General features: G+C 48.6%; 2 protein-coding genes and 1 non-coding gene across 4 annotated transcripts in view; 2 read left to right on the top strand and 1 right to left on the bottom strand.

Annotated features, from left to right (window-relative positions):
• The first annotated feature begins 5,463 nt into the window (after positions 1 to 5,463).
• On the top strand, positions 5,464 to 19,679 carry PSMC1 (proteasome 26S subunit, ATPase 1). The gene is made up of 11 exons (XM_070415018.1): positions 5,464 to 5,515; positions 8,553 to 8,606; positions 9,205 to 9,301; positions 13,303 to 13,427; positions 14,224 to 14,409; positions 14,571 to 14,699; positions 15,471 to 15,567; positions 16,629 to 16,818; positions 17,485 to 17,636; positions 18,240 to 18,394; positions 19,359 to 19,679. Exons 1-11 carry the CDS (start codon positions 5,513 to 5,515, stop codon positions 19,491 to 19,493), a joined length of 1,323 nt encoding a protein of 440 aa, XP_070271119.1. The 5' UTR covers positions 5,464 to 5,512; the 3' UTR covers positions 19,494 to 19,679.
• LOC139001415 (small nucleolar RNA SNORA55) lies at positions 11,895 to 12,028 on the top strand. The gene has a single exon (XR_011470004.1). It is a non-coding gene; the product is annotated as a small nucleolar RNA SNORA55 (small nucleolar RNA).
• NRDE2 (NRDE-2, necessary for RNA interference, domain containing) overlaps positions 13,753 to 21,745 on the bottom strand; it is a 43,278-nt gene continuing 35,285 nt past the window's right edge. For both annotated transcript variants that reach the window (XM_070415006.1, XM_070414997.1), the window contains exons 13-14: positions 21,661 to 21,732; positions 13,753 to 21,222 (exon numbers count right to left, since the gene is read on the bottom strand). In XM_070415006.1, coding sequence (XP_070271107.1) covers positions 21,097 to 21,222; positions 21,661 to 21,732 — 198 coding nt within the window. In that variant the 3' untranslated portion in view covers positions 13,753 to 21,096. The remainder of the gene's footprint in view (positions 21,223 to 21,660; positions 21,733 to 21,745) is intronic.

Raw genomic sequence — 21,745 nt, 5'->3', positions numbered from 1 at the left:
GGGGTCCGCTGGACCTTCAAGGGGACCCTTGTCAGCCCCCAGCTACTGGCCCTAGGGAGCCTGGAACCCACCCACATAGTGCTGATGGGAGCCTGGCCTGGGCCCCCAGGAAGGTGATGGGTAAGTGGAGGGGGGCGTGTGCCCTCTCCATCTGCTCAAACTCTGACCATTCTTTGTCACCCTTTTCTGAATGTTAGGAGACCCGTGTTCAAGTCTGTTTCTGCCCCTCCCTGCTGTGGCGCTCGGGCCACTTACAGGACAGGACCGTCAGTGCTTTAATGTCCTCAGTTGTAAATGGGGTGAGTGCCCGGGACAGAGGAGGCACTCGATACTGAAGTCTAACCAGTGTGAGGCCTCCAAACACTCCATTTGCTAAGGAGCCAGTACTTCGTGACACCTACTATGTTCCAGGTGCTATTCTCAACAGCTTTCACTTAGTACTCAAAGCAGTCCTAAGGGAAACACTTTCATTCCCATTTTACAGATGAAAATCTGAGACAGAGACTTAAGGAAGCTTCCCAGGTCACATGGCTATTAGGTGCTATTCATGTGGCCATATTCTCAACCCCCAAGTCCTCGTGGAGGCGCCAGGGAGCGCCCTCACTGCTATTTGAGCCCCACTGTGTGTCATAGATCCGGGTGGAAGTCCTTGGGTGGGGGGCGTATCTGTTCGCTTTGGCTACAATAATACTACATAGCAAACAACATCAGAACTTCAATGGCAAACAACAGTGAGCTTTGATTTCGCTCCCATGTCTGGTGTCTGCAGCCGGGGATTGGCTGATGTGGGCTGGGCTCACTGGAGGTGGCTCTGCTCCCACAGTCTCTCCTCCTCCCCCTGGGATCAGCAAGCTTCCCCAAACAAGAAATCGGTAAGATTAAGCATACCATCACTTCATCCCCTTCTACTGGCCAGTGTAAGTCACATGGTCAACCCAAAGGCAAGGGCAGGGAATTAAGCTCCACCTACAGACGTGAGGGAGCTGCCAAGTGATGTGGGAAGAGATGAATTGGGGGGCCGTTCTTCCCTCCCTCTTGCCCGTGCCTGGCAGCCTCTGGTGACATCCAGGAAGCAACAGGACAATGTCAAGTTCCCTGCAGAAGACAGCAGAGCCCTGGACCTTCCAACCTCCCTCTCATCAGGATGAAGGGGTGTCGCTCTGACGAAACCCCCCTCAGTGGGTTGTGGGAAAACATTAGCTGTGGTTTCTCTTCACATCATTGTCTCTGATAACGTTAATGATAATATAACGCACAGTTATCTGGGTCTTGAGGGATCACAAGGTTCTCATCATCTTCCTGATCAGCACGTAAACCCCACGGAGCGTGCGGAGGAGGGCAGGAGCCTGGGAGAATGTATAATTAATAACAACAGTAACAATAATAGTACTTCCTTCAGCTCTCGCTGTGTTCCAGGCACTGATTTACACAACTGACTCATTTAATAGAAGAGGAATGGCCCATCACCGGGGCTCTGGGATCGGAATCTGCTTTGGAATCTCAGGACTTCTGCCTCCCAGCTGGGCAGCCTTGGGCAGCTTACTTAACCTCTCTGTGTGCGTTTCCTGAAGCTGCTGGAACAATGGCCACACACTTTGAAACAACAGAAATGCACTCTCTCCCAGTGCTGGAGGCTAGAAGGCCTCTTTTTATTCAGACACCAGTCATACTGGAGTAAGGGCCCTTCCTACTCAGGAGCAACTCCAGTATTAACCCACAGGACTTAGCTAATTACCTCTGTAGTGACCCAACTTTCAAAGAACCAAACACAGGCCCAGTCTGAGGTTCCGGGGAGGACAGGAGTTGGGAGGGGGGTTCCCTCCGAGCCAGTACACTCTGCAAGCCTCGTTTTTCCTTTCGCATCTGTAAACTGGTGCTATTCGTTGCTGCTGTGGCTGGGCTTGTTGTGAGGGTGGGATAAGACAAATGACTGGAAAGCTGTCAGCACGGAGCCTGGCACAGTGAGCGCGCTCACCAAATACAGCGGGTCCCAGGATAATGTCCTCTCCTTCAGCATTCTTTCAGGATAATGTTGATGAGGAAAAAGAATGGATTCCTGCTGGTGGCCACTGTCTGTGTGCTTTGCACGCTCTCCCCGTGTCTGCCTGCGTTCTCCCCTGGCTCTCTGGTTTCCTCCGGCATGCCCCCACTTGCCTGAGTGTGTGTGTGTGTGTGTGTGTGTGTGTGTGTGTGTGTGTTCGCATGCACCCTGCCGTGGGAGGGCGTTCCTCTCCAGGGTAGGTTTTGCCTTGTGCCCTGAGCCGCCAGGATGGGCTCCGGCCACTACCCCCTCCCCCAGCCCACCCACCCCCTGGCCTGAACTAAAATAAGCAGGTTGGTAAACCATTGTCTTGCTTGTTTTTATTCATCTTTCTAAAATGTGTGGCTAGCTCACATTTATTCCAATGTCTGATATTAGAAGTGCTTGGGGTCTTTATTTATAAGTTGGGTGATGCTTTGTGACCAGCAATATGTCGTAGGAACTTACCTCTGACTTAAATCGATTAGCCTGTGGTAAAATTGGTTTGGTTGTGTGTCGTTTGTTCAAAGCCACTGTTTCCAAGAACCTGGGGACAGCACGGAGTGAGCACTTATGTGGAAACTCACTGTCACCGTCACTATCACCATCACCATCACCATCACTGTCCCCACATTAGAGTTGAGGAAATGAGGTCCAGAGAGACCAAAGTGCTTGCCATCTGCAGAGCCAGGTTCGATAATTCCTGAGCCAGCGTGCCCTGCGTGCAGTAGGTGCTCAATAAATGCTCCAGGACAACAACCTGAAATCCAGTGGTCACACACCCAGCCATGGAGCCCGGGGGCCCCTGGGCTGGAAGGAGAAGGAACCAGGAGGGTTCCTCTGGCTGGGTGGGATTGGCCCACCTCCACCCTCTCAGCTGTCTGAAACCAGCTCCTAATCCCACTGCTGGTGCTGGCTGGGGAGGGCTGACACCCCTGGGTAATGAGGTTTACTATTAATATTGCAAATTGGATCCCATAAATTAGTCCATCGCTGCTGGCGGCTGCGTAGTGCCTGCTGCATGGCCCCAGGGAGTTTGCAACTTCCCATCCAGTCGGAGTTTGCTGGTCTAGAAGGCTTTGCCGAGACAGAGAAAGCCAAGTTTTGACGCTTGGTGAACACTCTTTTTAACCAATTGCACCTCATCTTCCCTCCACAAGGGGTTCCCAGGCGCAGCTGATTTCTCCCAGGATCGGGTTGGGTGGGCGTGCCCGGGAGGTGGCTATGCTGACAAAGGAACAGGTAGTTCCACAAAGGGTTCAAGTTAGAGGTTTACCCATCTACCTTAGCAGGGGGAAGAGAGGGGCAGAAACGACGTCTAAGGGAAGAACAAATAGGTGTTTACAGAAAAGACACATGGGTTTTAGAACAAATGGAAGAGGAGGAAGCTTGTGATGTTTGTGGAGACAAGTGTGAGCAGTCTTCTCTGGAGCCATAACCCCCAGAAGGGAATTCCAGTCTGTTCCCTGTGAGTCTCTCTCCTGGAGGTGGGCACGCCCACCGAGGGAATTCACAGCGCCCCATTTCCCGAAGTTGCTCCTTTTAGTCAGTCAGATAAGAGAGGCTCGAAGAAGGCATCTTTCTGCATCTGTTGAATCCCAAATGTTTTCAGCTTAAAATAACCTTCATACCAGCTCTAGGGTTCTGAGTGGGTCCCCAGCTGAGTGGTTCTGAACTGAGACCTGAAAGTTAAGAGGAGGAAGCCAGGCAGAGATGTCCCCAAGCAGAGGGCATGGGGTCCCCGGGGACTGGCTGAGTCATTGACCGACTGGATGGGAAGTTGCAGAATGTGAACTTTAGGGTGCGTGCCAGTCCTAAAACTCTCTGGATTTTCTTTTTTGTTAATCCTCACCAGAGGACATTTTTTCTTTTGCTTTTCAGAGTGAGAGGGAAGAGGGGAAGTGAGGGAGAGGGAGAGAGAGAGAGAGAAGGAACATTGATGTGAGACACATCAACTAGTTGCTTCTTGCTCACACCCTGACCCAGGGGAGGGAGCCAACCAAAACCCAGGTACATGCCCTTGACCAGGAATCAAACCTATGACCCTTCCATGCGCAGACCGATGCTCTAACCACTGAGGACACCGGCCAGAACTCTGGATTTTCTTGACAAATAGGGCAATGAAGATAAAGGTTGGGAACCAGAGTATCTAAGTTAGACTTAACTGCCCATCAGCGGCATGGTCTCAAGCAGATCACTTAATGTCCCCGAGCCCTAATTCCTCATCTGCAAAGTGAGGGTAATACAATCAACTCAAAGCACTGGTGGTGTTGGTCATCTGAGCCCATGCCCACGAAGGCAGTTCGTAGGCACTTGGCAGTGTAAGTGCAAAGTTTTTAGCTTTAGTTATCTTTGAGAATCACGTGCCTAAGGGGACGGATGGGGTGCAAAAACGAGGAGGGGGAGTGGTGACTAGGGGCCCAGGGGCAGTGGAGTGGTCTGGTTCCAGCACCAAGAGGGGCTTGGGCAGTACCAGTGTCTCTCCTGCACGGGTGGGCCGCCAGGTTCAGCCTGGGCAGGCGGACAAAAGGTGGCCGCAGAGATGCCAGCAAGTAGATCCCAGAAACAATGCTTGAGCCTTTGAACCGGATAGAGGCTAAACACCAGGCTTCCTGGGCAAAGGGCTCAAGGGCCACGGTGAGAACGAGGGTGGGTAACCCCGGAGGAGGGTGAGCAAGGAGTGTCACAGCCATTTGGGAGCGAGGAGCAGGGAGGGACCAGCTCCATGGGAACTTCTGATAGGGCCACTGCGCAGTATTTGGCTGTGGCTCCCTCTGCTGGTGAGTGTGTGAACTGCATGTGCCCATCAGCCGCCAGGAGAACTGATCACCATCCATTCATTCATTCATTCCTCCTTTATCACCAAGCATAGGAGACACACGGGCAGCCAAAGGGGTGCTTGCCATCTTCCCGATGTCCTGTTGGGTATGATAAATGACGAACTTAACCAACGAGGTGCAGATGAGGACTTTATCGGCGTCATCGCAAGACACAAGTCGCCAGAAAGGAAAAAAGATTTAGGTAATCACTAAGACAAAGAAATGTTCTCAGGTGAGCGGGTTAATTCCAGAGGCCAAATAATAATTTAAATGTTGATGCACAAGCATACGTCAACCCCGCAGTTCCGAATGCCAGTCCAGTTCTTGGAGCAATAAGGAAAAGTTCTTCCCGGTTACGGTTTTTGCACGTTTAAAATAACTTGTATTCTCACAATTATCTTAGTTCTATGACAGTCGAGGTTATTCTCTTCAGTTGTTGAGACAGCCTAAAAACTGCGATTTAGACTTTTTTTTTTTAAAGTAAAATACAAGGTTCACATGTTGTAAGATACCGTTGCCCCAACTCTCTCGAACGAAGCCTTGGCGCGCGATTTTATCCCGCGGGGTTTGGCTCCTACGGGCCCCCGTAGCGTCCCCCGGCTGCTTCCGTTTCTGACGCCTGCCGAGCGAGAGCACTTCCGGCGGCGGCGGCGGCTCCTGCAGCCGAGGCAAGATGGTGAGTGACTAAGGCTTTCGGCTGGTGGTCGCGGTGTGACGGGGTCCGAGCGGCCCACCCGCTGCCCAGCCCGCCGGCCCGATCTCCTGGGGGGACGAAGGCTCCGGGCGACGGAGGCTCGGGTGCGCCGCGAGCCGTGCCGACCTGCGGGCCTGGCTCGGGGAGCTGGGGCCGGCTCGGCGCGAAGGGTCCCCTAGGAGAACCGGTAGGACTGCGGGGCGGTCCGGTCGCCGGCTTTGGGGCTCGGCTGACCGGCCGGGGAGCCTCCTTAAACACCTGGGATCAGTGAGTGTGAGCCGCTCCGGTGGCGGGTTGTTCGCCCGGCGAAGGGAGGCCTCGGTCCCGCCGACGGGGCAGAGCGGGGTCGTGGAAGGCCGCTCGGAGCGGGGCATTGGCAGGCGGCCTTGAAGGCGGACGGTGTCGGGACGGGTGGAAGTCGGAGGGAAAGGCCCCGGGGCGCGTTCGCAGTAAAACACGCCGTTCGCTTAGCACATATTTACTGAGCACCTGCGCTTTGGGGGGCGCGGGGCAGGTCCTCTTCTAGGCCGCTGGGGTGCAGGGGTTGAGCGTGACTGACCGTCTCTGCCTTCGCGGGGCTTACGTTCTCGGGGAGGCAGCGAACACAGAGAAAGAAACAGGTCCGGTGATGCCGGAGAGCGGGGTGCAGAGGGTTCCTGGGGCGGCCTGGTCAGACGGCGGGGGCGGGTCGGGGAGGCCCCCCCTGGGAGGTGAGGTGTGAGCGTGGAGCTCAATCCAGCGGGAGGGGAGCTGTGCACACGGGGAAACGCGGTCCCGGAGCAAAGGGCCTGCGGCGGACCGTGCAGTCCGCGTCGCCCACAGCAGGCAGGCGGCCCCCGAGCCGTGGGGGTCATCTGGGACTTGGGGTGCTGTTGAAGCCTGTGCCAGGCACTTGCCAGCATTTCCTCATAGTCCTCACAAGTGAGGCAGTTCTCATCCTCACGGTACCAAGGATGGGAAGTTGCAGAATGTAAACTTTAGGGGTCACCCCCAGGGTCACACCGGAAGTGGCTGTGCTGGAGGCAAACCCTGCCGGGCTTTTCTTGGGTCCCTTCTGCGATGGACTCGTTGTGCATGTGGTGGAGACACACAGATACTGGCCTCCAGGGGACCTGAGTGTGGTTCCTGCTTGGAAACAACATGCGTTACTTCTCTGGGCCTCGGTGGCTTTGTTTTGTGTGTAAATTCGAGGTAATGATGGTACCAAGCTCGAGGTGTCTGTAAGAATGAGGTGAGGCCCTGAGGCCGCGTAGCGCCCGGCTCGGCATGTGGTGTGTCTGTTAACGGAGAGGAGACACAGAGAAGTGTGGGGGCTGTTCAGGAAGCCTCCTGGGGGGGGCGGGACCGGCGGGATCACGAGGAAGTCGGTGAACCTGGGAAGGTTGTCTGAACAGCAGAGGAACCTGCAGCGTTTGTGGAGGGCCCGGCATGCTAAGCCGAAGGGTTGGATGTTACACCGCAAATGCTGGGAGCAGCTGCAGGCCTTTAAAGAGAATTAAAGGGTCGGCTGATGGTTCTCGAAGGTGGTAGCTGGGTAGGTGAGGGGGAAACTGGAGGCGGGAATCTCAGGGGAGAGGCTGAGTCCAAATAAGACACAAGGGCCTGGACAGAGCAGAGATAAGGGGTGGACAAGAGAGTGAGCAGATGGAGTCCAGTGTCCAGATCTGTGACCAGACCAGCAGTTAAAATGCTGACCCTGGCACTTCTGACTCACTGATACTGTGTTGGTGAGTAGTTACTGCATCATGTGAATACTAAGGGGATCATTATAGATCATTATGCTACTTCATTGTCAGCAACAGCTAGGAGCTAGAATCCTCCGGGCTTTCCCGTTAAGGACCCCAAGGCTCTGGTAGGTGCCCTGACGTACCTGAGGTCACTGGCCTATCAGTGATGGAGTCAGAATTCAAGCCTGGATGCATCTAATGCCATGTTCTTAGGCTTGTTTAGTTCCTGTCTAGAAAGTGGGAATAGTGAGCCCGCCCTGAAGGACTGTGTGGAATTGACGAGATAGTGGAGGAGAATGTCTGTACAGACGGCACACAGTAAGCACCCCACACACGAGCTGCCAGCCCCCAGCAGATTTCCTTATTGTACGTGATTGTAAAGACCCGTCACTTGGGCAGCCTGTTGCACTCTAGCTGTTTCCCAATGGTTCTCAGAGCCCTTGGTTACCGTCTTCGGAATAAAGCACAGAGTTTTAAAAAGGCTGCACATGGGATATATATTTGGCCCTAATGCCTTTGGGTAACCATGATATGGTAGTTTGTTTGATGGTGAAGCTGGCAGTGTATTTAGAGGTTCCGATGGAGAAGTGATTTGAGGGGACCGAGAGGGGCCCCCCAGTCAGGTTCACTATTACTTGTTTAAAATGCAGTCTTTTCTAAGACATTGCTCTGTTATGCATTGTCCTGTAACTGAAGGGTCTTTTTAAATAAGCTGAAGCTTATTATTAATACACTTAAGTTCTTGAAGCCTTAAGGTGCTTCAGCCTTTCAGGTTTGGGGGAAAAGGCGGCGCGAGTGCCCAGGCTTTAGGGATGGTAGGTGTGTAAGCTGCTGTTGAAAGGAAGTCTCCTGGGTCTGGTGTTATCTTAGTGAGGAGTAAATTATTAATAAATCGTTGTTGAAAGGGGAAATGATTGTTTTCATGGCCTAATTTCACAAAGTATACTCTTGGTGGTAGTTTTATATTAAAGAATCTGTACCAAACTCTCTACCTTCCCAAGAAGGGTGTGTGTCTGGAATCTTAGCCTCGTTATGATACATAATGATGTCTGTTTGCTGATGGAGTTGTCCTTGATTCATGCGGTGACAAGGTGTACCGTTGTGCTACTAACTGCTTTTCGGAAAAAGAAATGGTGCCATGCCCGATGTGCTCATTGACTGCAAGTGCATCTCCAGTTCAGAGATGTTAAAATGGGGGAAGTGCTGCCAGTGTCTTAGAGCTCCAGGAAAAGAAGAAGGCTGTTCTTTTGAGTGATCATATTCTGAATGTATGCCTCTCCCCCCCCCCCCAGGGTCAGAGTCAGAGTGGTGGTCATGGCCCTGGAGGCGGCAAGAAGGACGACAAGGTAAACATGAAGCCAGATATGTCCGTGTGGTGAGCAGCTTGTGGGAAATGCCATGGATCTCAGAGCATAGTTTGGGGATTCGTGGATCTTAAAATGCAAGATAAATAACCTTGTAGCTATTTAACCCAGCCTGGCCTACAGATACAGTGCCCTTTACATGTTTTCGAAAAGGTTACTGACCTGTCACATATGTGTTTATGAATTAATGACTTTTAAATGTGTGAAAGTAATTTACACATTAGAGGAGTGTTCAAATAAATTGCTTCTAATTTTAGTGTTTAATTTCCTGAGATGTGAAGAATTGTCTCAAGTTATATCAACTCAAACTTTTGGAATATAACTGAATTCTAACCTCTCTATTCTTTATTGAATAATCTATCATTGTATGTTATAAAAAGAAAGACCAATTGCATTCACATATTAAAATTGCAGAAATATAAAACCTAGTGTGTTTTTTTTAAAGAACAGTTTGTAATAGTATCCTAAAAGATAAGGAAAATCGTGTCACCTGGAAATAGACAATGATCCTACAGAAATAAGTTTGTGTTTTCATTTGATTTGTGTGATTCTTTTCCCCCTGCTGTTCTGAAAACTCTAGGACAAGAAAAAGAAATATGAACCTCCCGTGCCAACCAGAGTGGGGAAAAAGAAGAAGAAAACCAAGGGACCAGATGCTGCCAGCAAACTGCCACTGGGTAATGACATGGTTCTTCCCTGCTGTCTTTCCGCTTCCTAGGGGAATGGACTGTGTGTGTAGCTTAGACGGGAGACGGGCGCGGTTGGAGCTCCAGCCCCGGGACTGTATTCTGTCCGACTCCTGTGTGCGGCATGCCTCTAGGTTGGAATACAAGCTGTACTTTGGGTTTAACAGTTACATGACTATCTCACTTTAGGAATCTTTTTTTTTTTTTTTTAATTAAATCTTTATTGTTCAGATTATTACAATTGTTCCTCTTTTTTCCCCCCATAACTCCCCTCCTTCCAGCTCCCACCCCACCCTCCACCCTCACTCCCCACCCACTGTGTTCATCCATAGGTGCATGATTTTTGTCCAGTCACTTCCCGCATCTCCCACACCCCTTTTCCCCCCAAGAATAGTCAGTCTATTCCCTTTCTATGTCCCTGATTCTATTATAATCACCAGTTCATTCTGTACATCAGGTTATTTATTCACTTGATTCTTAGATTCATTTGTTGATAGATGCATGTTTGTTGTTCATAATTTGTATCTTTACCTTTTTCTTCTTCTTCCTCTTCTTAAAGGATACCTTTCAGCATTTCATATAATACTGGTTTGGCGGTGCTGAACTCCTTTAGCTTTTCCTTATCTGTGAAGCTCTTTATCTGACCTTCAATTCTGAATGATAGCTTTGCTGGATAAAGTAATCTTGGTTGTAGGTTCTTGGTATTCAGCACTTTGAATATTTCTTGCCATTCCCTTCTGGCCTGCAAAGTTTCTGTTGAGAAATCAGCTGACAGTCGTATGGGTATTCCCTTGTAGGTAATTGAGCCTCTTTCTCTTGCTGCTTTTAAGATTTTCTCTTTGTCTTTTGCTCTTGGCATTTTAATGATGATGTGTCTTGGTGTGGTCCTCTTTGGATTCCTTTTGTTTGGGGTTCTCTGCGCTTCTTGGACCTGTAAGTCCATTTCTTTCTCCAGATGGGGGAAGTTTTCTGCCATTATTTCTTGAAATAGGTTTTCAATATCTTGCTGTCTCTCATCTTCTGGCACTCCAATAATTCTGATATTAGACCGCTTAAAGCTGTCCCAGAGGCTCCTTACACTATCTTCACACTTTCGGATTCTTTTTTCATTTTGCTTTTCCAATTGGGTGTTTTTTGTCGAATCTTTGGTTTGATTCTTGAGCTCCTCTGGCCTGCTATTGGGTATAATATTCTTTATTTCAGTCCGTGTATGCTTACTTTCTAATTTCTTTATCGTAGCATCGAGGGTCTCATTAGTTTTCGTGAGGTTCTGCACAAATTTATGGCAAGCCCTCAAAATTGCGATTCTTAGCTCCATATCCTCCATTTCTGTCATGTTTTTTTGTCTCCGCATCTTTTATGCTTTCTTGGTGCACCCCCTTGTGGTCTCTGTGCGCAGTCTTGTTCTAGCCAAGCCTTAATTGTTGTAGTTAACACTAGAGGGGTTTGACCACCAGGCCGACTGGCTATAGGAATCAGCTGTATGGAAAACGTCTGCCTTCTGGGGAGGCGCTAATCCAGCCTTTGCCTGAGGCGATCGGCAAATGGCTGTGCGCAGGGTTTGGGCGGGGCGGGATCAACAGGGCGGGCGGAGGGAGCAGTTATGGCACGCTCAGTCCCGTTCCCAGAGGCTCTGCTTCTCAGAACCCCGGCAGCCCCTGCAAACTTCAGAGAGAAAGCTGCCCTCAGGTTCCAACTGATGCCGGATAATCCCGCTTCTCCCGTTTGAGTCTGGGTCCCTAGAGACTCGCCCGGATCTGGAGCCCAGAGTCTGAGACTCACTCCCGACAGAAAACGACAACCGCGCCCTCAGCCACCAGCCCGCTTTGCGCGCGCACCTCGGTACCTTTGTATTTTCCACACTGCGCCGCCTCTGAGCCTCGATTTGCTGTTCTCTTTCCTTCTAGTTGTAGAGTCTCTCTTCAGCCAGCCTTCCTGTGGTTCTGGGTGATGTCCGTTCCGTCTTTTAGTTGTATTTTTGAAATGGTTGTTTGCGGCAGCGGTCTCCGGTGTTTACCTACGCCGCCATCTTGGTCTCCTCCCCCTCACTTTAGGAATCTTGAACCAGTTCTTCTAATCCCCTAAAAGTAGTTTTAGAGTAGAAAACTCAGGCTGAGCTTGAGTAACTTAGAAACACATTTACTGTATGAAGCAAAGGAATGCCACTGTGTTCGAATTCACATCCTATGGTGCCTCGACATAAACGTTTTCAATGGCTTCCTGTACAACATAGAATAAAACTCAGACCAGGTGGCCCGGCCCACGTGTCCATCCTTAGCCCCTCACTCCCTTTGCTGGTGATTCTCGTAGCCTTGTGCTCTTTGACTCTTCTGCACGCCAGGGCCTTGCTCTCTGCTTCAAAATGTTCTTCCTTCCCCAGTCCTTCCTATGGCTGCCTGCTTCTCACCCCATTAGGCCTGAGCTCAAATACCTCCCCTGCCCCTATCTAAACCCGTCCCTTCCTGCTTAGGTGAAATAATTTTTAAAATATTGCCTGGTTAAGAAATGAGTCAGACAGTAAAAAATGTGCCATCAGTCTACTGTAATGAATCAATATGGTATTGATAAAGAATAGATCATCAGAGCACCTGAATCTTTCCCATCCTTTGCTGCTTCGTGCTAGTGTGGGGACAGATGGTGCCACAGTAAAGCAGAGGAAATCCAGACGGGTTGTTTTTCGTTTGTCTTGCGGCCTGTCTCTACAGCTCTGCCACACTTTCTCCCTGGACGAAGGTATTGTGAGGATTTTAGAGCTGGGGTGAGAATTTCCATCCTGGTCTGAGAAAGAAGGAAAGATGAGTGGGAAGTTTGTTTTTCCATGTTTTGCAATTTGCGTCATTTGCTTGATTTTTCTTTGATAATCAAATCAACTGAGTTAGCAGGGTAAGTATGTGAACCCTATTTTAAAGTCAAGGAATTTGCTCTAGCCAGTTTGGCGCAGTGGATAGAGCGTCGGCCTGGGGACTGAAAGGTCCCGGGTTCGATTCCGGCCAAGGGCACATGCCGGGGCTGCGGGCTTGGTCCCCAGTGGGGGCCATGCAGAAGGCAGCCAATCAATGACTCTCTCATCTTTGATGTTTCTATCTCTTCCTTCCACTCCCTTCCTCTCTTAAATCAATAAAGAAATATATTTTTAAAAAAAGAAAAAAAAAGAATAGATCATCAGGTCACCAGAAGAGCATAGGAAGTCAAGTTACATGGATAATTAATATACGGCGAAGGTGACATTTTAGTTCTGTGGAAAGATGCTGGGTTATTTATTTGCTATTGAAAGAAAATAGACCCCTTGCTTTTTGCAGATGGATTATAGATATACATATGAAAATAAGTAAATAAATGATAACTCCAGGAATAATTCATTAACCTTAGGGGAGGAGAGACCTTTTGAAGAAGTCAGGAAACCCAACACCACGAAAGAAAAGGTTTATCTATATAAATATTAAGAAGCGAAGCCAAGAGAAACAGTACAAAAGAGTGTGGGGAAAAAATGTTTAGTGCGTGTTAATATCACTAGTATTTCACAATCCTACAAAGGGAGGTGAATTACATTAGTGTGCAACAGGGTGGACGGACTGCACATTATGTGTATCCATTAGCACTGTGGGGAATAATAAGCCAAAGCAAACTTACCTTCTGCATCTATGACTTTTTAATATACACACACAGTTCGGTTAGTGATTTCATTATATATTAGCTGATGGGTCACAGTCCTCATCCCATGTTTACAGGCTTGCCTATAACTGCAAAATCCCTGTCCCCTTTGCATTTAGGCACCTGCTTAATTAGGGTCACCAAACTTTTAACTTTCGGAGTCTGTCCAACTAAAGTGAACTTATTTTAAGTCTTTTTTTAATCTCTCTCAAGAATAAAGTGAGGGGGGAAGGCTGGGTGGGGGAATGAGGACATCTGTAATAGTGTCAATTTAAAAAAAGAGTAAACAATTGCTAACTTCAAGCTTCAAGTATAATAAAACTTTATTTTTTTAATTACAGTGACACCTCACACTCAGTGCCGGTTAAAATTATTGAAGTTAGAAAGAATTAAAGACTATCTTCTCATGGAGGAAGAATTCATTAGAAATCAGGAACAAATGAAGCCTTTAGAAGAAAAGCAAGAGGTAAATTGAGAAATTACTGTAGCTTTCATTTTTACAAATTAAATTCTATTTAAACCCTAAAACTGTCTGTGGATAAATGAAATTCAAGTAGTTGAATCTTTCAGGCTTTTATGATGATTCATTATTAGCTGCCTTTTAAAAGCATCAACTGTGCCCTGGCCTGTGTGGTTCAGTGGTTAGACTGTTGGCTCGCAGTTAAGGGCCTGTACCTTAACTGTTGCAGGCTCAAGCTCCATTCCTGGCCCTGGTCGGGGCACATGCAGGAGGCAACCAGTCGATGTGTATCTCTCATGTTCATGCTTCTCCACTCCCCCCCACCCCCCGCCCAATCAATGGGAAAAATATCCTCCTGTGAGGAGTGACAAAAAGTAATCTATATACATAAAAGCCTAAGCAACTGTCCGACTGTTCACATGGTAGGTATGATGCACAATGACCACCAGGGGGCAGACGCTCCGACCTGTACAGGAGGAAGCCCAATTCCTCGTGGAATTGGTCGTGGGTAGGTTGCTACTGGGGCACTGTCAGCCTCGAATCTACTTCACCTGCACCCCAGACCCAGAGAGGAGGGAGGAAGGTCCCTCGGCCTGGCTTACAGGGATCGGGCCAAAACCAGCTCTTCAGCATCCCCTGAGGGGTCCTGGATTGCGAGAGGGCGCAGGCCAGACCGATGGGCCCGCACCAGGCCCCTGGTAATAAATAAATGTGCCAGCTGCTTTGTAAATCGAGTGAGCTCTGAATTCATCTGCTTTTTTAGGCCTAATCTACTTTTCCTTCTTGACATACTCTTCCATAGGAGGAAAGATCAAAGGTAGATGACCTGAGGGGGACTCCGATGTCAGTGGGGACCTTGGAAGAGATCATTGATGACAATCACGCCATCGTGTCTACATCTGTGGGCTCAGAACACTACGTCAGCATTCTTTCCTTTGTGGACAAGGACCTGCTGGAACCAGGCTGCTCCGTCCTGCTCAACCACAAGGTGAGTTGAGTCTCAGAGAAAGCTTTCTCCTTTCTTGTAGATCTGCCCACCCGTCCCGTGTAAGTACATCTTCCACAGTCAAATTCTGTGACCAGCATTGCTTGGTTGTAATGAATGTGTGAGCCTCACATCCTGTGTTGAAGCATAATGTTCCCTATTAGGTGCATGCTGTGATAGGGGTGCTGATGGATGACACAGACCCCTTGGTCACGGTGATGAAGGTGGAAAAGGCCCCGCAGGAGACCTATGCCGACATTGGGGGGTTGGACAACCAAATCCAGGAGATTAAGGTATGTCTAGGAACCAGCGCTGGGTCTTTAGACTTCTGGTCTCTCGTTTAGGATACTTGGAGTTGTTTTGCATGTTTTGTTTTCTTTATTGATCAGACCAATAACTGACTCAGAGCTTACCAGCTGTGGTGTTTTATATTTGTGAATACCGAATTAGGTAATAGAAGTAACTAATTCTGTGATAGTTCTTGCTGCAGCTTAATACTTTTTGCATGTAATGTTTAATGATTCTCTGTGTGAGTATATAATGGTCCCATTGTGTTGACTTCAGCCAGTGATGTGTGGGGTAGGGTGCGTGGCACACACTTACACAGTGGTGGGGTCTGGAACATATTCCCTGCCCTGGGCCTGGGGTTCGGGGAGGGATCATCCGGGATGGCTGTGGGCCAGTCCTTTGCAGGTTCTTTCATCTGTAGAGGAGTCCCTGAGCTGTCACAGATCTCACTGGTGGTAACAGCTATCAGAAAGCCTTGCCAGTCCCTGTCTGTGAATTTTTAAGTTTCATTTGCTGAGGAAGTTTTAGATGTTATTCAAGGCTGACTTCTACAAAGAAGGGAAGGGGAAATGGGATGCCATTAGGAAGAGAGGGGGTGGTGTCTTCTTCAGTGTGTCCTTGCTACTAGTAATGTCAAGCACGTTGTCTCCAACAAGAGTAATTGAAATTTTAGCATATTTTTTGTTGCAAGTGAGACATGCTCGTGATGCCAGTTCATGACTATGGTGGTGATTTCAGTAAGAAAGCTTTTCACTTTTACTGTTTGTTTCCTATAGGAATCTGTGGAACTTCCTCTCACTCATCCTGAGTATTACGAAGAAATGGGTATAAAGCCCCCTAAGGGGGTTATTCTCTATGGGCCACCTGGCACAGGTATGTGTGCTGTGGGTTTGACACGTCGAGGCACTCAGCTCAACTTGAGCAGCAGTGTTAGTGAGTTACACAGTCCTTAGTTTAAAACTGTGTTCTAAGCAATATTTTGGAATTTTGGGATAAGCAGCTTCTCTAGAAAAATACCTATTACATAAAAAAGTGCATTTATCTGTATAACAGATGCACTAAGAAACTAAACTTAGGACTTGAAATTGTAGACTGCACAGAGTCAGTGTGTTAAAAAAAACAATATTAGGAACAGTTCCCCAAAACTCCTATACTCAAACACAGTAGAAGTATATGCTGTAAAATATAATGCCTTCAAATATTTATAAAAGCAATGTGAGTCTATTGAAACTATTTTGTAAGAAGAGATCAATAAAAGAGGGTGCTTCACTTTGGCTGTGCATTGGCATCACCTTGGGAGCTTTAAAAACACTGGTTGTCTGGGCCCCTCCCTGAAGATTACGATGTGTTGTCTGGAGTGTGATCATGCACCAGAGCCACAGCGGAGAGTCATGATTTAAAACCTACCCTGTGCTGTTCAGATTAGGTTCATTCTCCTGGTCCACTGGCACTGAATAGTCATATTGGATGAATAAATGCATGAAGGTAAAAAAAAATCCTATATAATAAACGCCTGATATGCTAATTGTCCAACTGTTCGTTTGACCAGTTGCCATGATGCACACTGACCACCGGGGGGCAGATGCTCTGACCTGTAGGTGAGCTTGCTGCTGGGGTCCCGCCGATCAGGGACTGGCTGAGACTGGCAGTACACACCCTGGAGCCAACCTCCCGTGGTCCCTTCCCCGGCCCCCATCGTGCACCAGGCCTCTAGTATATATGTAATTGACCTGTAAATTGTGCAGTGCAGGACTTAGTATTTCATTGCTATGTAAATTACAAAGGAGGAAGGTTATTTGATTGACTTAAAATCATGTACCCAAGAGGGTGGCATGCCTTTTCATCATAGGAATCTGTCCATTTTTAATATCCACTTAGGTTGGTAATGACAGAGTCTGAGGATTTTTTCCCTTTGTCTTTTTCATCTAAAATAGGTAAAACCTTACTGGCTAAAGCAGTAGCAAACCAAACCTCAGCCACTTTCTTGAGAGTGGTTGGCTCTGAACTTATTCAGAAGTACCTGGGCGACGGGCCCAAGCTCGTTCGGGAATTGTTTCGAGTTGCTGAAGAACATGCACCATCCATTGTGTTTATTGATGAAATTGATGCCATTGGGACAAAAAGGTAGACTTTTACCTGTTTTGTATCCTTTAGAGCAGTGGTTCTCAACCTTCTGGCGCTTTAAATACAGTTCCTCATGTGACCCAACCATAAAATTATTTTCGTTGCTACTTCATAACTGTAACGTTGCTACTGTTATGAATCATAATGTAAATATCATATGCAGGATGGTCTTGGGCGATCCCTGTGAAAGGGTCATTCGACTGCCAAAGGGGTCGCGACCCACAGGTTGAGAACTGCTGCTTTAGAGGGAAAAACCTTGTAGCTCTTCTCTGAGTGGTCATTGAGCACTCCCTGTGGCCTCTGTTTGCCACAGTTCCTACTCTGGCTTTCCCTAATGCTGTAGGCTCTGCTCTCCCACCTACTGGGTGGTTGTGAACCTGAAGATTGGTCAGTCAGTAACCACACCCTGAGCATCTGCTCTGAGCCAGGCTCTGTCTAGACTCTGGGGACACAGCCATGAAAACAAGCCTCTGGCCTCAGGGAGCACTCAGCAGGTTGGGGGACACCAAACTGGGAGAGAAAACTTTGGCAATGAAAACTGCTACAAAGAAAATAATGAGCTGTGTAATCTGGCTGTTGGGTTGAGACAAGAGTGTTGAGTTTTTGGCTGTAGTTTCCCGTTAGCAGATCAGTTGGGTCTTCATTCCTTCTCCTTTTTTTCCAAAGATATGACTCAAACTCCGGTGGTGAGAGAGAAATTCAGCGAACAATGTTGGAACTGTTGAACCAGCTGGATGGATTTGATTCAAGGGGAGACGTGAAAGTAATCATGGCCACAAACCGAATAGAAACTCTGGACCCAGCACTAATCAGACCAGGTCACATTTGCTTTTGCCTCATCATGGAGAATAGCTGTCTATGTGTATTTGTGCTTCTTACATGTAGTTTGGGGAGCTTATGAGATTATAAAATGATACATGTAAAGGCAACATTGCACTGAAATTTAGAGTAACCTTGAGGTTATAGATAAGAGCATGATATAGTCTGTGCAGTGTGCCTTTTTGAATTCCAATGTTATGTGATCTTTTCTTTCCTGGGTACTCCCTTTTAAGCCTCAAGGACTTTTTTCCTGAAGAAATGAAGAAGTAATTCATATAATAGTTTAGGCTCAGTTTTTGCATTCATTTAGCAGTGAAAGCAGTGGTAGCTAATTTCTTTACTCTCTTCATAATTTTTTTAACCAGACTGATCTGTCCTTTTGCACTAAATGTGCCATTCAGGAACCATTCCTTTCATTTGTTTCTGGAGGTAGCAGAGAAAATAAATGAATTCAAACATAGAAACATACAAACTAGGAAGGTGAGTGTTCACCTTTTAAGATTTGGACCCCTTCCAGAGGACACTGAAACTGCACATGAGGAGACAGGCGCGGGCACAGCCGGGGCTGCACAGAGCTGCCACTGAAGCCTCTGTACTTGCAGGCCGCATCGACAGGAAGATCGAGTTCCCCCTGCCCGATGAAAAGACCAAGAAGCGCATCTTTCAGATCCACACAAGCAGAATGACGCTGGCTGATGACGTGACACTGGACGACTTGATCATGGCTAAGGACGACCTCTCTGGTGCTGACATCAAGGTGAGAACGGCGCTGGCTGGACTCCTGTTTGATCACATCCCTTTATGAGATAGGATGGTACTTTCTAGGTAACCAGGATTTAGAACAAGGCCTGGCAGCACTGAATATGCTGCATCCTGCTCTTTATGGGAAGATCCGGTTTGTTAGATTAGGTAGGGTGGGACGCAGACGTGGCCTTTCATGCTGCCACCTGCACTGTATATCCTTGCATCTGTAGGACTACATTAGTGTCTTGGTTGGGAAGTAAAATCTCTCTTCTTAAAACAGAAATTTGATTTTGCACCAACTTTTTTACTTTGAAATATTTTAAGCCTTCATAACAGTAGAAACTAGTAAACACCCATATACCCCATTACTTCGATTTACCAAATGTTGTCATTTTACCTGTTTGCTTTATCTTTCTATGCACACGTTTTTTCTGCTGAACCTTAACCAAATAGGAACTTCAATGCTAGGATTGTTTATATCATTTCATTGTTTATATCCTGTTTTGTAACAGGTGATTAAAAAAGTAAATATATTAAAGTGAATATTATGTATTCATTCTACTAAATGTTCTCTTATGCCTATTGGTAAATGAAATGGTCACACACTGTTACCTCTAAATTTCCGTGTATAAATCATCTATTACTTAGAAATATTTCTCCCTTTAAAGTCGGGCTGTGAGAACTCACTGACCTGCCAGGCCACACAGCTGGTTAGCACCTGAGCCAGCATAGACCCGGAGCCTTACTTCCTGGCCAGTCCTCTTCCTTAGTTACTCCAGTCTAAGCCGCCTCATGTCCTTTGAGAAAACAATTACAATGCTTAACGCATTTAAAAAATCTAATCTTTTCCCAAATAAATCTAGAGTAATTTGTGTTTAAAACAAGTGTCTTCCACCTTATTTCCAAATAGCTCTCTGAATTGTTAGAATAAAAATAAAAAGTATTTCACTTTCTGAACATACCGTTCTTTCTTACAGGCAATCTGTACAGAAGCTGGTCTCATGGCCTTGAGAGAACGTAGAATGAAAGTGACAAATGAAGACTTCAAAAAATCGAAAGAAAATGTTCTGTATAAAAAACAAGAAGGCACCCCTGAGGGGCTCTATCTCTAGGGAACCTCAGTTGCCTTCAAGGAAGTGGTCAGGGGTGCCGACCCCGGGGAGGGAGGAGGTGGAGAGTTGCCCAGAGGAGCCCGTTGCAGTTGCTCTTCATTATGTGCCCTGTGTACCTCTCTGAGCACCGCGTGCAGGAGCCCGACGTGCAGCGCTCCATTCCCAATAAAGCGAGTTCTTTCTCAAGCCGGTCCTTCTGTGTCTGGAGCATCCACACCCGCTGCTCAGCAGGTGGATTGGGTGTCAGGGAAGCTTCTGTTCTGGGCGATCAGAGTGCAGCCTTCAATACCTGCTGCCCTCACATCACGCCCCAGAGCGGGTGGTGGCTGCGCAGCCAGTGGGGAAGACGTGACCCCATAGCCACGTGCCAGCCATCGCTGACGCTCCAGCAACAAAGGCTGCGTTCCTGTGGCTGTGGGTTTCCGGCACTTGGGCAGTATTGGTGCTGATAAGAGAAATCTGGAAAGGTCAGGGATGAAGCTCATACCAGCCCTGCCTGCCTCGTCCCTGGGTTCAGAAGCCATCCTTCTCAAGAGCATCTAAAAGTGTCAGCTTCTCCCCTTTTCTCCATGTAAACCCTGCACTTCTCTTCCTCACAACTGTTTAGTCTTAAAGCCAGTAAGTGGGGCAGCAAGTATCTGGCTGGCCAACATCCTCGTGGGCTCTGAGACACTGCCCTCCCCTTTCCCCAACCTAATGTCCATGTCTGTAGCCAGAGTTCTGTTCCACACATTGGCTTTCCTGGATAAGTTGCCAAAGAAATGTTTCTTCGATTCTAGAGACCGTGACTTTAAAAAGCCAAAGCAACTGGACAGCCCTCACAAAACCCCTCCACCTCAGCAGCCCTGGTGCACAGCTCAGGATGCGGACCTCCGCACGCCTCACGGGCAGGGGTGGGTCTGGTGGAAGGAGCTGGGGACAGTGCTGCCCCCTCAGCAGGGCTCCTGGTCTCCTCGGGCAGTGCTTTCCCCACTGCACACGAGTCCCCCGTCTGAGCAGATGCTGACTCGGCGGAGCTGGTGCGGGCCTGGGCCTACATCTCTAACAGGCTGGTCCACGGCGGAGGCATCACCAGGAAGCTGAGGGAATAACACTTTTCTAAACACACCTGATACAGGCCAAGTTCTAATGACTCCCTACTGCCCTGATCTGAAGATAGGGCAAAATTTGCTCTACTAACCAGCCCCGGGGGGAGGAGGTCCTGGTGTTGAGTAACCAGACCTTTCTAATCACAACTGCGAAACCCAAGACTTGGCAAGGACCATGGGTGCCAACTGAGCGGGTCATTCAACCCGTGCACTGGCGAGGCAGAGGAGGAAACACACACGCCAACCACAGTAGGTTTGGTCACCACTGCCCTGTTCTTGTCTATGTACATGTAAACACAAGATGCGCATCTGTAATATGTAAAACGAGGGCTTCTGTGTCACTGGCACATCCAAAAAAATGTGCAAGAGACGAGACTGATGAACTAGATATAAATTATCTAGAAAACTTTAAAGACGGGTCTGCTGGCACGCATGCTCGCACACCTGATCCCACCTCGTGCTCCCCCGGCTCCCAGGGCAGGAACATGCCCTGAGGCGTGGCCCATCCCCGGTCTCTAGTCCTCCAGCAACAGCTCCAGCTCCTCCAGGGGCAGGCGCACTCGGAGCTCCTTCTCGGTCATCAGGTCCAGGATCTCCTGCATCTCATCGGGGAAGTACTCCACGGCGTCCATGTACAGTGCCTAGGGCGGAGAGCCACCGCCCGGTCACCAGCCACTCGGTCCCAGCAGGCCTGCCCTTCGCCCCTCCACAGCCCGCAAGCCCCTCGCTGTCCTGACTCCGGCAGCACCTCAGAGGACACTGACCTCGGGGCAGTGAAAGGGAGTCAACTCCAGGTGGGTCCAGTTGGCACACAGATTTCTCAGTGTCTGACCGGACTCTGCAGGGCAGACGGGCCATAGACCCCAACGCCTGCAGCCTCTGGGCAGACGCCGGGAAACCCACAGCAACACCCTGAACCCCGCTCCATGCAGAGACTGGAAGCGTGCCCACCGGCTCAGTTCCCTGAGGGGCCTGGATGGGCCCCGTCTCCCTGACAGGGACAGGCAGACGGACACGGGGGACTGACAGGGCAGGAAGGTCGTCAGATGTCAGGAGATACCATGGCCTTTAGAACTTACCTTTGCCCAAGGACAACTCTGAAGCGCTTTGTAGAACACGCCCTTGCTTCTGTCCTTATTTCCTAATGAAACCTGGGGTGGAAGA

The sequence above is a fragment of the Myotis yumanensis genome, unplaced genomic scaffold (genome assembly GCF_028538775.1).
Source record: "Myotis yumanensis isolate MYYU_CA2020_CCGP unplaced genomic scaffold, mMyoYum1.0.hap1 SCAF_1, whole genome shotgun sequence".
NCBI classification, from domain to species: Eukaryota; Metazoa; Chordata; class Mammalia; order Chiroptera; family Vespertilionidae; genus Myotis; species Myotis yumanensis.
Note: the sequence above shows the minus strand (reverse complement) of the source record. Positions and strands in the feature narration are given on the sequence as shown.

Excerpts from the sequence above, each read along its gene's own strand:
- PSMC1 (XM_070415018.1), top strand. Across the intron at positions 9,302-13,302 it reads TGCCAGCAAACTGCCACTGG|TGACACCTCACACTCAGTGC; the intron begins GTAATGACATGG and ends TTTTAATTACAG. Across the intron at positions 15,568-16,628 it reads CTATGGGCCACCTGGCACAG|GTAAAACCTTACTGGCTAAA; the intron begins GTATGTGTGCTG and ends CATCTAAAATAG.